The sequence below is a fragment of the Abrus precatorius genome, unplaced genomic scaffold (assembly GCF_003935025.1).
Source record: "Abrus precatorius isolate BTA unplaced genomic scaffold, Abrus_2018 Scaffold10, whole genome shotgun sequence".
Lineage (NCBI taxonomy): Eukaryota > Viridiplantae > Streptophyta > Magnoliopsida > Fabales > Fabaceae > Abrus > Abrus precatorius.
The window spans coordinates 28357295-28371839 of NW_020874292.1; the positions used below are offsets into that span (position 1 = coordinate 28357295).

At 31.7% G+C, this 14545-nt stretch overlaps 3 protein-coding genes across 8 annotated transcripts; all 3 read left to right on the forward strand.

The window, feature by feature from the left end:
* Positions 1-1459: 1459 nt before the first annotated feature.
* Positions 1460-3973, forward strand: LOC113852435 (protein C2-DOMAIN ABA-RELATED 11). 6 transcript variants are annotated; one of them, XM_027482704.1, is made up of 4 exons: positions 1460-1506; positions 2199-2316; positions 2429-2524; positions 3325-3973. In XM_027482704.1, exons 2-4 carry the CDS (start codon positions 2206-2208, stop codon positions 3616-3618), a joined length of 501 nt encoding a protein of 166 aa, XP_027338505.1. In that variant the 5' UTR covers positions 1460-1506; positions 2199-2205; the 3' UTR covers positions 3619-3973. The 6 variants fall into 6 exon arrangements, with proteins under 6 accessions (XP_027338505.1, XP_027338503.1, XP_027338508.1 ...); XM_027482702.1 differs by having other exon boundaries at positions 1462-1506; positions 2196-2316; XM_027482707.1 differs by lacking the exon at positions 1460-1506 and adding an exon at positions 1567-1758 and having other exon boundaries at positions 2196-2316.
* Positions 3974-6002: 2029 nt separating this feature from the next.
* LOC113852197 (DNA oxidative demethylase ALKBH2) lies at positions 6003-7784 on the forward strand. Its single transcript, XM_027482437.1, has 4 exons — positions 6003-6239; positions 7031-7147; positions 7279-7468; positions 7594-7784. The coding sequence occupies exons 1-4, from the start codon at positions 6003-6005 to the stop codon at positions 7782-7784; spliced, it is 735 nt and encodes a 244-aa protein (XP_027338238.1).
* A 3863-nt stretch (positions 7785-11647) lies between these two features.
* On the forward strand, positions 11648-13667 carry LOC113852198 (WEB family protein At1g12150). The gene is made up of 2 exons (XM_027482438.1): positions 11648-11815; positions 12090-13667. The coding sequence occupies exons 1-2, from the start codon at positions 11648-11650 to the stop codon at positions 13665-13667; spliced, it is 1746 nt and encodes a 581-aa protein (XP_027338239.1).
* Positions 13668-14545: the final 878 nt, after the last annotated feature.

A 14545-nucleotide genomic window follows, 5' to 3' on the forward strand; every position in this document is an offset into this window, starting at 1 on the left:
TAATATTGTTGACTTCAGATGCAATGCTAGTGTTTCCTTTGTCCCCCAAAAATAAATGCTGTTGCTAATTACTTTATATAGTAATGCAATTAATAAGATGATTTTTCTTTGCATAAAATATCTATTGGAACAAGAATAATTCTAAATCCTCTTTTTACTGTTTTTTGTTTTCAACGTAAGGATAAATGAATATTTTTATATAATCTTTATTTTTTAAAATAGTAGAAGGATTATTATGAAAATATAGATTCTAAGTGCAGTTCTTAAGTGTCGCTCATTTAAAGTAGATTATATCATCCTATGAACGATATTGTTCTTACATCCATCGCATCAAAATCTTAGAACGTGAAAAGCGTGGTTTCCATGCAAATAAAACTAGCTAAAGTCTCAACATATGTTCACTCACTTTATAATCCTTTATAAGATTTTTATATTACAAATGTTATTTTAGTTTGATGAGTCCCCTAACTATCACATCCCTTGTGTCATCGAGTTATTAAAATATTACCATTAAAAGTGAGTATGACAGCATATCTTTTCATAAACTTTCTATTCGTGTGATTAAAGAAATTATAAAATAAATTTTTAAAATTATCTGTTAGGATACATTTATTATTTAATGGGCAACCATTAGTCTAACAAATTATTAACTGCGGAATTCAAAAGGTTACTGATAACTGTGCATTATAATTTTCTTTTGAAAAAGCCAGGCACATGAACCTCAGAATTAACTAATGAAGTTACTTCGAACTGGTCTATATTCTCGTAGAACTAAAATACGATGAGCTATTTTGAACATCTCTTACATATATCTAGCTTTAACACTCTTTACGTGGAATTAGCTTCAACTTAAAAAAAAAGAGAACGGTGTGATAAAACTGATTTAAAATTGTTTGACACATTATATTTAATGTCATTAATTATCTAAAATAATAAATATTATTCATTCGTTGAATGGATAGGATACTAAAAAAGGAGAAGAAAAAGAAAAAGAAAAAGAATAGAAAAGGAAAGGTTTGTGGTGCACGCGTTTGAAATAGAAAGTGTTGTGTTGGTGTTTATGAAAATTACAAAGTAAGTAAAATGAGCGTTGTCAGAGTCAGCAGTGAACCGAGTCACAAACGCGCACACACTGCTACAGCCACAGTTCCACACACTCTCTCAATCTAAATAAATAAATAAATAAATAATATTTAATATAATTAAAAATTTTAATTAAAATTTATTTTATAAAACTTCTTATATATTATACAACGTTGCAAAGTTAGAAAAATTAAATAAATAAATAAATAAACAGTGATAACAAAGAAAGGTGAACCGAGTCAATCCTGCAGCCAACACAGTGATATGTAATAATGAATAATGATATCCTTTGACTGACACGTGTGAATTGCAACCTTTCCTCGTCTCAATGTCTTTATATTTGGCACCATTCACCAACACACAACACACTGCACACACAAATATTAATTAAAGGCATCTTCGCATCTCAACACATATCCATTGGTAAGTTACTACTGCTTTCCTTTCATCTCTGTTTCTTTGCTTTCTCTCTCTTTTTTAAACTTCCATAAGAGTTCTCTTTTCCCTTTTGTTTTCTTCAACTTGGATCACTGTTACCAAATGCCAAACACTCTTCTCTGTGGATTCCGATCCTACTACTACCCATGATTCTTCTTTCTTTTTTTCTTTATTTAATGTTGATTCCGTGAGGAATCCACTCTTCATTCTTCTGTTGAATGATCTATGGTTTTTGCTGTCGGTTTTTCTGCCCTTCTCTTGTTTCCGAATGCTTTTTATTATTATTGTTGTTGCTATAGCAATTTTGCTAGATTTAGTTACTTGAAAAAACTTAACTTTTGTTATGGGTGAATATTTTACTGCCTTGTTTTCCACTGCAAGCTCCCTTCTCCAACATAATATACGTGGTTTATTCTATTCTCATGTTCAGTTCGTTTTTCATTATTTTGCATTGGATTTCCTTGTAATTTTTCTGGATAAATCTTATTGACAGAAAGAAAAAAGAAAAATTAGACTTAAACAAATGGTTAAAAATGATAACTATTGATTCTTTGCAGAGGGGAAATATTTTCCACAATTCGTCTTCATATCTACATGAACTTTAAATAATTCAACTACATATTTGTGTTGTGGACTGGTGTGGACCCTGGTTGATTGATAATTAAACTTCTTAGTAGGAGTATAATGAGTGAACAATTGGGGCTGCTAAAAGTCACAGTAGTGCAAGGGAAAAGGTTGGTGATCCGGGATTTCAAGAGCAGTGATCCTTATGTTGTGCTCAAACTAGGGAATCAAGTAAGTAGGTTTTATATTTCAATTTCATTTTTAGCTTGTTTCTCTTGACATTAACATTATGTGGCATATTTTTCGCTTAAAATGTTGAAATGAGGTCATTAAATTGTGTCAGACCGCAAAGACTAAGGTAATCAATAGCTGCTTGAATCCTGTTTGGAATGAAGAACTGAATTTCACTCTGACAGAACCCTTGGGAGTTCTGGGTTTGGTGAGTTTCCTGATATTATTTTGCCCCTTCATTCTGTGTTTCCTTCAGTCTTTGCTAGTTTATTAGTCTTTTTTGCATGGAAGGTACTCAAGTTGTGTTTTAGTGTGGTTGTGAAATATTCTCTTGAATTTTTTTTTATAAGAAGCCAATGTTTTTTTCATTAAAATTAATGAAGAACAATTATATCATAAATTTATAGTGTATTATGGGAAAAAAAAAAACCCCCCGGTGCTTTTAAGGCAAGTGCAAAGGTTAAAGAATTAAAAGTAATTTTTTTACTAAAAAATGCAAAAACCACCTCTCTTATAATTTTCAATGAATTTCAATATATATATATATATATATATTAAAAAGTTACTATTTATTTAGTTTGTAAATAGTATCTTAAAGGCATTGATTATCAAGACCATACTCATATTAAGAAATAATTATTAATAAATCAATATATTCACTTGTAAGCAATTAGTGACTCTTTCATTAACATAGTCTTACAATAAATAAAATATAAAAAATTTTAACAATTAATACATTTAAAAATAAATTTTTATTTTTTATAATTAAGATAAAAAAATAGTTATAGTAATTTTTCTGCTAATAATTTTAAATTCTGAATTAGAGGCATTATTGATCCTTATATTGTGTATATCCGTCGTGTCTAATCTATATAAAATATTTTGATAAGTTTTATTTTGACTGTCAAAGGTCCTTCTTTGGCTTGGAACTGGCTATGTGGCTATTGGCGGAGTTTTATGTTGTATAATAGGGTTGCTTTTTTTTTTTTTTTTTTTTTTTGTTTACAGGAAGTGTTTGACAAAGATCTTTTGAAAGCTGATGACAAGATGGGAAACGCATTCCTCAACCTTCAACCATTAGTCTCTGCTGCTAGATTGAGAGATATTTTACGAGTCTCTTCTGGTGAGACAACATTAAGGAAGGTGATACCTGATAGTGAAAACTGTATTGTACGTGAAAGCAGCATCAATTGTGTTAATGGTGAGGTGGTGCAGAATGTTTGGTTAAGGCTTCGTGGAGTAGAATCTGGGGAGCTAGAATTGACTGTCAAGTTGGTCACACCTGTTGCACCCTCAATATAGTGCACAACTTGCATGTGTCTAAGTGTAGATCTCTGACAAGATCATAATTGTAACATTTTATATGTAGTTTGAGGCTTGCATTTGATTAACTCCTACATAGATGTTTCTACCCAAAGATGAAAAAAAAAAAAAAAAAGAATCCTTCATAATGCATATTCCAGTGAAATTTAGCTGCAAGTTGGGGATGTCTCATCCCCAGTTAGCTAAAAGGCACTAGAAGTTGCATTTCCTAATGGACAAGTAGTGATTTATGGGTTCTTTGGTCTTTATGGTGTGTTGTTAGGCTTGTATTACATTACCCAAAAAAAGTAGAAAATTAGCCCTTCATTTTAGCAATCAGCAGTTCAGCACTCATTGGGTGTTGTGCAAGTTTTGATGATACTGTACTGATTTTCTGATATGTCAAGAAAAGAGAAGTTGTGATGGTTGTTGTTTTCAACTCTACATTGTTGGTGATGGTGATAAATTGGCTGAATTTTTGTTCTTCATAAAAATAGTTTTCTTTGAAATTAGTTTTTTTTTTTAAATTGTGAAGATTTAGTCATGTCATTTTTAAAATATTTAAAATTAGTTCCCGAGTCTTCTCACAAGTGAAGAATTAAATAACAAAAATTTTAACTAAATACTATCACATTATCATTGTTTTTAATATTTTATCACGTAAGAGTTCATATTTGCCAAAAAAGGTTTTTAATTTTTTTTCTCGTGTTCCTTGTTTTCCTATTCCTCTAATTTTCTCTTTCCCTTACCGTCTCTCTCAGTGGACCGCTGCAACAGGATGCACCAAGTGCGCTCCAAGCTCTTCCTAGCGTTCCAAGCCCACAATGCACGTAAAAATGTAAGACATAATTAGGTGTAAGATATAATTTAATTTGTAATCCAGAGAGGAAACATGAGAAGCAATTGCATGAAAAAATGTTAATTTTTTCCATTTTCTTATTTCTGAACAAGGAGTTGTAATTGTCATGTAATAAGTGTGAAAACTTAATAGTGTCATAAAATTGTCAAACTTTGAACAAAGAGATCTATTAATATTTGCATGATGAATACATTGATAGCATATACTTTGTAACAAAAAAGAATGTTTCTGAAAACAAGCGACAGTGAAATACAAGTCTTGCTTAATTCTTAAATCATTCTTTACCCTTAAGAAAAACTGTTGAACAAGTCTGAAATCCAATCAGTATAAATGCAACTGTTCCTTTGCAGTTCATTTTTGTTGAAAAAGTGCTTCACAACATAAGCATTATGCAGTTGAGGAGGAATTTATAGGAGTTTGGGATGTGGTGTGTTGTGGAGCATTGGAAGTGAAAATGAGAATAAGAATATTGAATTGTGATTTCTTATAATGTGCTATTGCAGCCACCATACAGAGGAGTTTTCAATAAATATTATTTTTAAACTTTTTGAGAGAGTTTTAAAAGATGAAACGATTGCTTTTTTTAAATAATTCCTAAACATGTGCTAATTATACAATTACTAGGTCATAATGTAGTAGTGCTTTGGAGGTACCCTGCATAGTGTGTGAGTGTGTTCTTTTAAGCCTTTGACATGGTTATATGTGAGGGATAGTTCTTGCTTAAATTGTGGCCATAAGATTCTCAGACAAAATTTTGCTAGCAATTCAGAAAGATTATTGATTAAGGAGCATATAATCTTATCTATATTTATTTTAAATTATTTTAAAATATGATGATAAGTTTTGGTTCTTTTTTGTTTAACTAGTTGTTTGAAAGAATACTGGTTTACAAATTAAAATATGTTAAGCAGTATTTAAATTCTATCTGTTGAAGACATTGTTACTGAGTTCTATTATTTGAATATATTTTTTATTTGTATTTTTCAGTCTTTCTTAATGCCATATCAAAAGCTATAAACATAAAAGATGCTCTATGGTGTCTATCCGGTATTCATTTCTCTAGTAGTTCAACAAACATTTTTCTGTTCTTTGTGTAGGATATTTGGTTAGAAAAGGAAGAAGGAAACTTTTTTGTTTTTTGGTTTGGTTTAAAATTTTGAAAAAAATTAAATAAAGGAAGTCAATTTTTTTTTTGTTTAATTTAAACTCCTCTCAAAGGATTTAGATAAAAGAAAAAATTGCATATTAATTGAATCAAATTGTTTTTTATTTATTTATACACATAAATACAAAAATTCTCGATGCCTTGTTTTAAAAAATAAATAAATAACAGAGATTAAATATAATCATAAAAAATAAAAAGTAGCCATCTTTGTTTACGATTAAGTTTATCTCACAGCAATTTTTTTTTTCTCATAAAAGAGGACTGTCCGTGACTGAGACTATAGCAATAACCGATGAAATATAAATAAAAATTTTAACAACAAAATTTTGAAATTTATATCTATTAGAATGAGAAGAGGGTATGAACATTTTGCGATCATCGATGAGTGTGTTGAAGCTGAAGGCGGTGTCGGATTCGGGGGCGAATCCTAACCACAGCTTGAAGAGGGAAACATTGGATCTCGGAAATGGAAGCGACGTCGTTTACATTCAGAGGTTAATACCCTCCGATCAATCATGGGAATGGTTCCATTACCTCGATAATCACATTCCATGGACCAGACCCACCATTCATGTCTTCGGAAAACCTTTCCTTCAGGTTCATACATTCATCTCATCTCAACGCATTTCTGAAACGTGGGCTTCTTCAAAAATCTCATCTTTTATTCATTCGCCTCTTAAATTAGAATTAAAGCTGTGTTAACTATTAACCTATTTTATAAAATATCCCCCTTTTCTTTGACAATAAGTTTAACAAATGATCACATGCAAATGAAACGGTTTTACATTTTTTACTTTGAGTTTAATTTTCCCATTTAAAGATTTTTACACTTATTAGAAGATAGAGTAGTCATTATAAAAATCAACCATTCTTAATGATAGCACCATCCATGATTATATTATAGTGTAAAAAATCTGTACATTACATGTTTATTTCAATTAAATTCTGTGTTTTCATGTATCAGGTTAACCTTATGAGTTGTGAAGTTATGTAAGTTGGTATGAGATGATGAAGGGGTTCGTAACATGCGCGATTGATAAACTTATTTTGAAAAAATAGTTGTCTAGTTTTGTCAGCTTTTGCTTTTAAAATAATAATCCATTGTTTCTAAGAGAAATGTTGCAGTTTTACCTAACACATGTTCAAGTTACTTAAACATATAGTATTACGTTCAACCTTAATATTTATGTGAGTGGAAAAAAAATTTGATAGGGGTTCTCACCCAATGAATCCTTAAAATTTACACGTTTTTGTCACTTTAGGAGTGAAGAGATTGATAGACACAACATTTTCAAATGATTAGGTGAATTTTAACTTAGAGATTACTCTCTTGCATGCAGATAGGCTAGCAAAACCGAAATTTCCTAATGTCATGTAATTCACTGCAGCCTCGAGACACATGTTATGTTGCAACTCCAGGATTGACTGAGTTGACATACAGTGGGTATAAGCCTCATGCCTATTCTTGGGATGATTATCCACCACTTAAAGACATCTTGGATGCTGTAAGAATGAATTTTAATCAACATTGTTCCTCATTAATTCTGTTTGTAATATGATAATATATATTTGACTAATGGTTTTCTGGCTCATATTTGTTGATGTACTTAATATTTCTTTCTACTTACTTCTGAAGGTCCATAAAGCTCTCCCTGGGAGTAGTTTTAATAGCTTACTCTTAAATAGGTACCACGGTGGTAATGACTATGTTGGTTGGCATTCTGATGATGAAAAGCTTTACGGGCCAACTCCTGAAATTGCATCTCTATCTTTTGGATGTGAACGTGACTTCATTTTGAAGAAGAAGCCATGTAAAAGATCTTGTGGTATGATTACTTCTGTTATTGGAATTGCCACTTACCGCCGCATTTATATTGGGTCTTTCTGATTTTCTCCTTGTGTGATGCAAAGTAATGGACCTTTATATCATTGTTCTTGAACGTATAATCAGATGGAAGCGATGAGCCTGCAAGCAAGCGATTAAAGAAGGGTAGCCATGCTGATCAGCATACCTTTAGACTTAGGCATGGATCCCTTTTGGTGATGAGAGGTTATACACAACGAGATTGGATTCACTCTGTTCCCAAGCGCGCGAAAGCTGAAGCTACGCGCATTAATCTTACATTTAGGCGGGTTTTTTGATTGTTGGAATATGCTCATGCATTGTTGCAAATCTGTTTCTTGTATTCTTGCTGAAACTTCTGCCTTTTGTGACTAGTTGATGTGAAAATTATAATTTTAGTATTTTGTGTACTTAAAGGTCTTTCATTAGATGCTAATGTTACTCTTAGTTAGCCTTGCCTTTCTGAAAGAATATTGTTTCATGTGATACAAATACTGTTGTTAGTTGTGATTATAGTGAACTTAAAACGTTTAGTACGCTCTATATAATTATCAAAAACACTCTGCTTTTTAATCTTCTGATGTTTTCATTCAATATTTTACGCTGCACTAAAATTGCAAGTGTGACGGATCTAGATTGAAAGTGTTTTCATTCAAACGTAGGATTTGCATTTAGCGTAACAGCATAATGGATCTCGTTGACTAGTATCTTTAAATTTTAAATAAAGAAGTTTTAAATTTTTTAATCAATGTCCGGCACTGGTTAACATTTGCTGGGGTCATGTATCGGGGACAGCTTTGGGTTATAAATGCTTTGGTCACATTTTTGTCTCAATTCTAAAAGCTTGATCACGTATTTTTTTGAAGTAAACATGTAACTAAGTATTCTTATTACTACTTTTGGAAGAAGATACCTTATTACAAGCAACTATAGGTGCTATAAAAACCACAGCGCATGAAGTGATTCCCTAGTATTCGACTGAAGTAAGATGTAACTTACTACAATCGGCTATTATGCATGTTAAAGGGTCCAACTCACTTTAACCATCTACAATTCACATATGCATGTGGTTGAGCTCTTTGAGATGAAGTAAGATTTATTTTTAAACTCTTGAATACCATGAAATGCTATAATGTTCTTATTTAATATCTTTTAAAAAAATATCTTTATTAAACTCTCATTTTAATCTATAAAATAATATGCATTAGATATTTTAGTTACTTAAATTTTAAGAATATCATGTTAGTTCTTAACTTCTATATAATTTTAGTTCATTAATCCAAATACTATCAATAGATAGTAATAAGATGATGAAGTAATATGTATAAAAGGTGATTTAATAAAAATGACATTATTTCATAAACTTCTTTTAATATGATAAGAAATGTTAATAACACAATCTCTAATATGCTCTTTACTATTTACTAAATTTATTAAAAACTAAAAAAGTATAAAAAAGAAACATTAATTTATGAGTAAAAAAAAATACTTATATAATTTTTGTAATTTTTAATAAATTTAGTTAATAGTAAAGGATATTAAAAAAAATATATGTTAAAAAGTGAATTACTAAAATTGTTTGTATTGATTGAAGAATTCTTTGATATTTGGTATCAATATTGTTTTGATTGATACATGAAAAGAAACTAAAAAGTGCAAATTGACAAAGTTAAAATTTTTCTTTACAACACACCCAATACTTACATGTTTTTACAATTTGATAATGAGTAATACAAAGATTAGGTCACATGGATTTCCTATAAGACATTCATCCTATCAAGTATTTTGAATTATATAGTGCATCAATAAAAATAAAAATTACAACACAAAATTAGGTTACATGATATTTAAATGCACAAATTACACATCTACTTTGAAATTACAGGGCCGGAGAGATATGAGAAGATACATGAATACTGTTGATATAGTGGTTGCTGTGATTGGAACTGATGGCTCTGTAATGTAGTGTTCATGTGTCACTTACTTCCATAATTTAAGTCTATCCTTTAAAAGCTTCTACTAAATAATTGTGACCAATTTGACACACAAGATGCATATGTCTATGTCCTTACAATGTACCTCAATACAGTTAAATGACAAGATTTCAAACCCTCCCATCTTCATGGTCAAAATTCCTCTCATTCAATAATAATAAAAAAAAAACTATTCTTCTATTATATATAATTATTATACAGAATAGAAAATAAAAATAGTAATTTTTTTTTATTAAAAATCGTTAAAAAAGCGTGTGTGGGTTCATGTAAGAATATTTAATATAAATAATTTTTTCTTGATAAATCTAGTACATATTATAAAATCAATTTCTTCAATCTGAAAAAAGACAAGAGCCTCATTGTTTTGCCGTTTGTTAAGTTGAAAATGGAGTTTTCAAGTAGCAAGAAATAATCAGAGTTGTCCAATTGTGTTTTTGTTGAATTAGAATTCAAGCAAATTGATTTAAAATTACTAAACAAACAAGCACCAAAATACCGAACAGGCAGATCAATTAATATAAAATTGTTTCAACTTAAACTAGATAATTTTGAGTTTGAGTAAATGTAACTGTACTTCCGGTAAAAGATAACTGAAAAAAATAAAAAATAAAATATGTACACGAATTTATAATAATTTTTTTATTATTTAATTTTTTTCATTAAAAGATTTGAGAGTTTGACTCTAACAAATTACGGCAATGATCGGTAAAAAGGTTTTAGAAAAATAGCAAAAAAGTTTTAATAATTAATACCATTTTTTATTTAAACAAAATTTTCTTAAATGTACAATTTTATCCATATTATTGCCAAAGATAATTTTTCTTCTTAAAAATTACTAGCTACATTGGGTAGACCCTTTTCTAGAAGTGTAATAATATTTACATAGATATTATTTTCATAAGTTCCTAATAATGTGGACTCATCTAAGACTATTTATAAAAGGTTGATAATAACACTCTTTTTCTAAGAAGCATCGAATCAACACTTGTAGGAGCTTTCTCAAAACGTTTTGACAATCTCCATACATTAAACTACAAGTAACGTAATACACACATCTTAACTATAAACAACGACATGGAGACGCATTTCCTCTAAAAATAAAAAAACAAATACATCTCATTGCAACTTCGAAAGCACAATCTCATCTTAGTGCTTGAAATCTCTCTTTCCTAGCTGTTGTGCCTAAATGATACGTTAGATAAAAACCTCTTTAACTTTGGTAGTTATACACTTATAGCATTAAATGAGTAGTTGTTACAATCAAATGATCAAACCAATGTCGATTTTGTTTTACTTATATTAATAATGGGTCTAGATCTATATGGTTTACTCAAATCTTGGAGACATCCCATTTTCAGAATCCTAAAAGGGGATGAGTTGCAACCTTTCCATTATGATGTATCATCCTACCACATAAGGATATAGCCAGCCATTAGCCAACTTCAAAACGTTAGGGACTGAATCACCATGTTGACCCTTTGGTAAAACTGTTAATGTGATGTTTCCAAGTTATATTTACAATGGAATATTCATCATGGCTTGGTTGAATCTTCCTTATTTTCCGCATATACCCCAATGCTTTTCTCAATTAGAGAAAGGAAAGGTCATTTTTGTATTTGACAACCCTGTATGTTTGTCTTTTACTATCAACACCACCACAAAACTCTCTGCCCCTTAAGCTAATAATAGCTCCTACCCAATTCTACATGCAAGCAAATTTAACCAACCAAATTATAGGATGTTCCTTTCAACGGTCTCAAATAGGTAAATAAAAGTTGGACTGAAAGGAACCCACGTTTTCATCTTGGTTCTTTTTTCAATACCTTTGCAGATTCATCATCTGGGCTCTACCTGGTCAAGTGAAAGGAGGAGTCTTCAGGGTCCATATTTGTTTCATTTACGTGTATAGATATTGCATTTCAGGGCTTTTCTTGTAACACCAAGCATTAAGGTTAGAATAAGTTCAGCCCTTTTTAAGTTAAGCTTTTGATATCTAATATATCCTATGTAAAATGTGGTGCAATGATATTTATCAAAGATGGTAAAATTTGAAAGCATATACAATATGTTGTTCCATAGTTTCATATAATACGATTTATCTTCACAATGCTCATTGTTATGTATCATCTTGCAGATACTGTTTGCAAGAAAGAAGAAAATAATATATAATGAGTTTCAGAATTAGAGAGCAGCCAAAGGAATTGTGTTCTCCAAAGGGAGAGGTTGGAGAAATTGACACAAGGGCTCCATTCCAATCTGTTAAAGCTGCTGTTAGTTTATTTGGTGAAGTAGCAGTCTCAAAGGAAAAACGTTCTATCAAGAGAAGATCATCAGAGGTAAATAACAAATATAATTTTTCTTTAAAAATTAGGATTCAGGACTTGGACTAGGAAAATTCCATTTTTATTCTTGGAAGCTTTTCCTCTTGATGCTGGTCAATTAGACACATACAAATACAATAGCTCTTTGTCTTTGTAAGGTACACACAACTGGAGGAGATTTTCAAGTTTGCACGAAAGTTCTTTATTTGCATGTTCATCTTTCATTATTAATGATGCATCTTATTTTGTGATGTTATGTTTCAGAATTAGTAACTTGTGTGGTTTGCAGAATGTGCTGGAAAAGGAGACTCAGCTTCTCTTGGCCCAAAGAGAACTACACAAGATAAAGAAACAGCTTGATAGTGCTGATAACACGAAATCAAAAGCACTTTCCGAGCTTGATAAGGCCAATGTGACACTTCAGGAATTGACAAAGAAGCTCAACAGTGTGAGAGAATCTAAGCAATCAGCAATGGAAGCGGCTGAAGCTGTGAAGAATCAGGCCAAAGAACTTGAACAGGCACTGTCCCAAAAAGCTATAGGATATGAAGCTTGGAAACAAGAACTAGAGCATGCAAGAAGGGAGTACACAACAACAGTAAAGGAACTAGATGCTTCCAAGCAAGAACTCAACAAAATCAGGCAGGATTTTGATTCAGCTTTGGAGGCAAAGTTAGCTGCATTCCAAACAGCTGGAGAAGCTCAACGTTCCGCAAAATTGAACTCCGAAAAGGTCAATGAACTGTCAAAGGAAATTGCAACCATGAAAGAACAAATTGAACAACTGAAGCTTGCATCTACACAAGCCCAAGAAGAGCAGATAAAGGTCATGGGAGAGAGAGAAGCACAACTAAATTATTACAAAACTGCTGCGGAAGAAGTACAGATAAAATTTATGAATTTAAAGAATGAATATGACCCTGAATTAACCCGAACTCTAGAGGCCCAAATTGCTGAAACAAATGCAGAGATTCAGGATATTCAAGAGCAGATGAAACAAGCACATGACTCTGAGATGGATTCTGTGAGACTAATAACTTTAGAGATTAAAGAAGCCACAAAAACACTGCAGGAGCTTGCTGATGAAGAAAACTCCCTCAAAAACCTAGTGGAATCCCTCACAACTGAATTAGCACAAGTGAAGATGGAGCAAGAAAAAATAAAGGAGAAGGAGCAAGCAGCAGAAGCTCTTGCTGCTGATCTAACTGATCAACTACAAAACACCAAAGAAGAGACAACTTCTATGGAGGAAAAACAATCTGATGACTGTGAAGAGATAAAGTTGAAAATCAAGCAGCTTTCATTTGAGGCAGAAAATGTAAGAAAGGAAGAGGAAGAAATGAGTACAAAATCTCAGGAGCTGAATCAAGAAGCTGAAAAATCCAAAGCTGTGGCAGAAGAACTAGAGAAGAAGCTAGAGTTCATGCTGAAACAAGCTGACGAAGCAAAAGTAGCAGAACAAAAAGCCATTGAGGAGATGAAACTGTTGTCTGATTCTCAAGGTACAGTGTCAGTTACAGATTCCAATGGGAAGATTGTTTTGACAGTTGATGAGTTTGCAGCTCTGAGTGGAAAAATAAAGGAATCTGAAGACCTGATTGAGAGAACGGAAGCAGCTGCAATGGCTCAGGTGGAAGCAATCAACACCAGAACAAATGAAATAGATAGAAAGGTGGAAGCAAATCTGAAAGCAATTGAAGAAATAAAGGCTGCAACAGATATGGCTCTGAGGAATGCAGAGATGGCAGATTCTGCAAAGATTGCAGTTGAAGGTGAACTGAAGAAGTGGCGTCAAGATGAACCAAATGGGGTATCTGATATGGATTACTCTGATAATTCTCCAAGACCAATCCCTCTGCGTATCTAAAACACAAATCCTTCAATCTCATATATGCAAATGGGGTTATCAAAAGTAACAAAGGAAACTACTTTGGTTATAGCATTGGCTTTATGCCTTTTTCTAAGGACTTGAGAGGCTCCTTGCACTTAATGATCATTTATGTATTACAAACTCTCCTAGTTCGCTTTCAAAGCCATGTCAATGTAATGCTCATTGTCAATATCCTTGTTTCCTCAGTTCCAAAGGCCCTTAATAGAAAAGTTTCAAGTCTTACCACATTATAGGAAAAACTTTTAGATGCAACTGCTCTTTAGGTTCTGTTATTTGCAATCGAATTAAGGTGATGAAGCTTGATGAAGTACAGGAAATAAAGCATGTATACTTGTTTCCCTTTAAGCCATTCAAAGTGGCTGAGGCTAGCTTCTGCTTGTCTGCAATGTATTATGACAATAATCAAATCATGTTTGGCTTCTCAAAATGCGTATAATTCCAACTAAAGTGTTCACAGTAAAGAAACAATGACAGATTTGGACCCAATGACATTGTCTTTCAAGCTATCCCTATCATTACAATCCGTCTATTACGTGACTGCTTACGTTGTCCATTAATGATGCTGAGATATCCTTGATGGATTAATTGATACAATAAGGACTAATTTCACGTGCCACATAAATGTTACAAATGAATTTAGAGTTTTATTTGAATTTGTGTTAAATATAATGGATTTTTATATTAGGCTCATTTTTGCATACACTTAAGGTAGTTTGCATGTTAAAATAGAGAAGTAATGAATGGAACTTCCATGACAAAGAAGTGCTACATCACTCTACTATTAGAAAATGGAGAATATGTTGGTTAGGTTGTTGTCTGATACTGAGAGTTACAAATTAAGATCAGGATCTCCT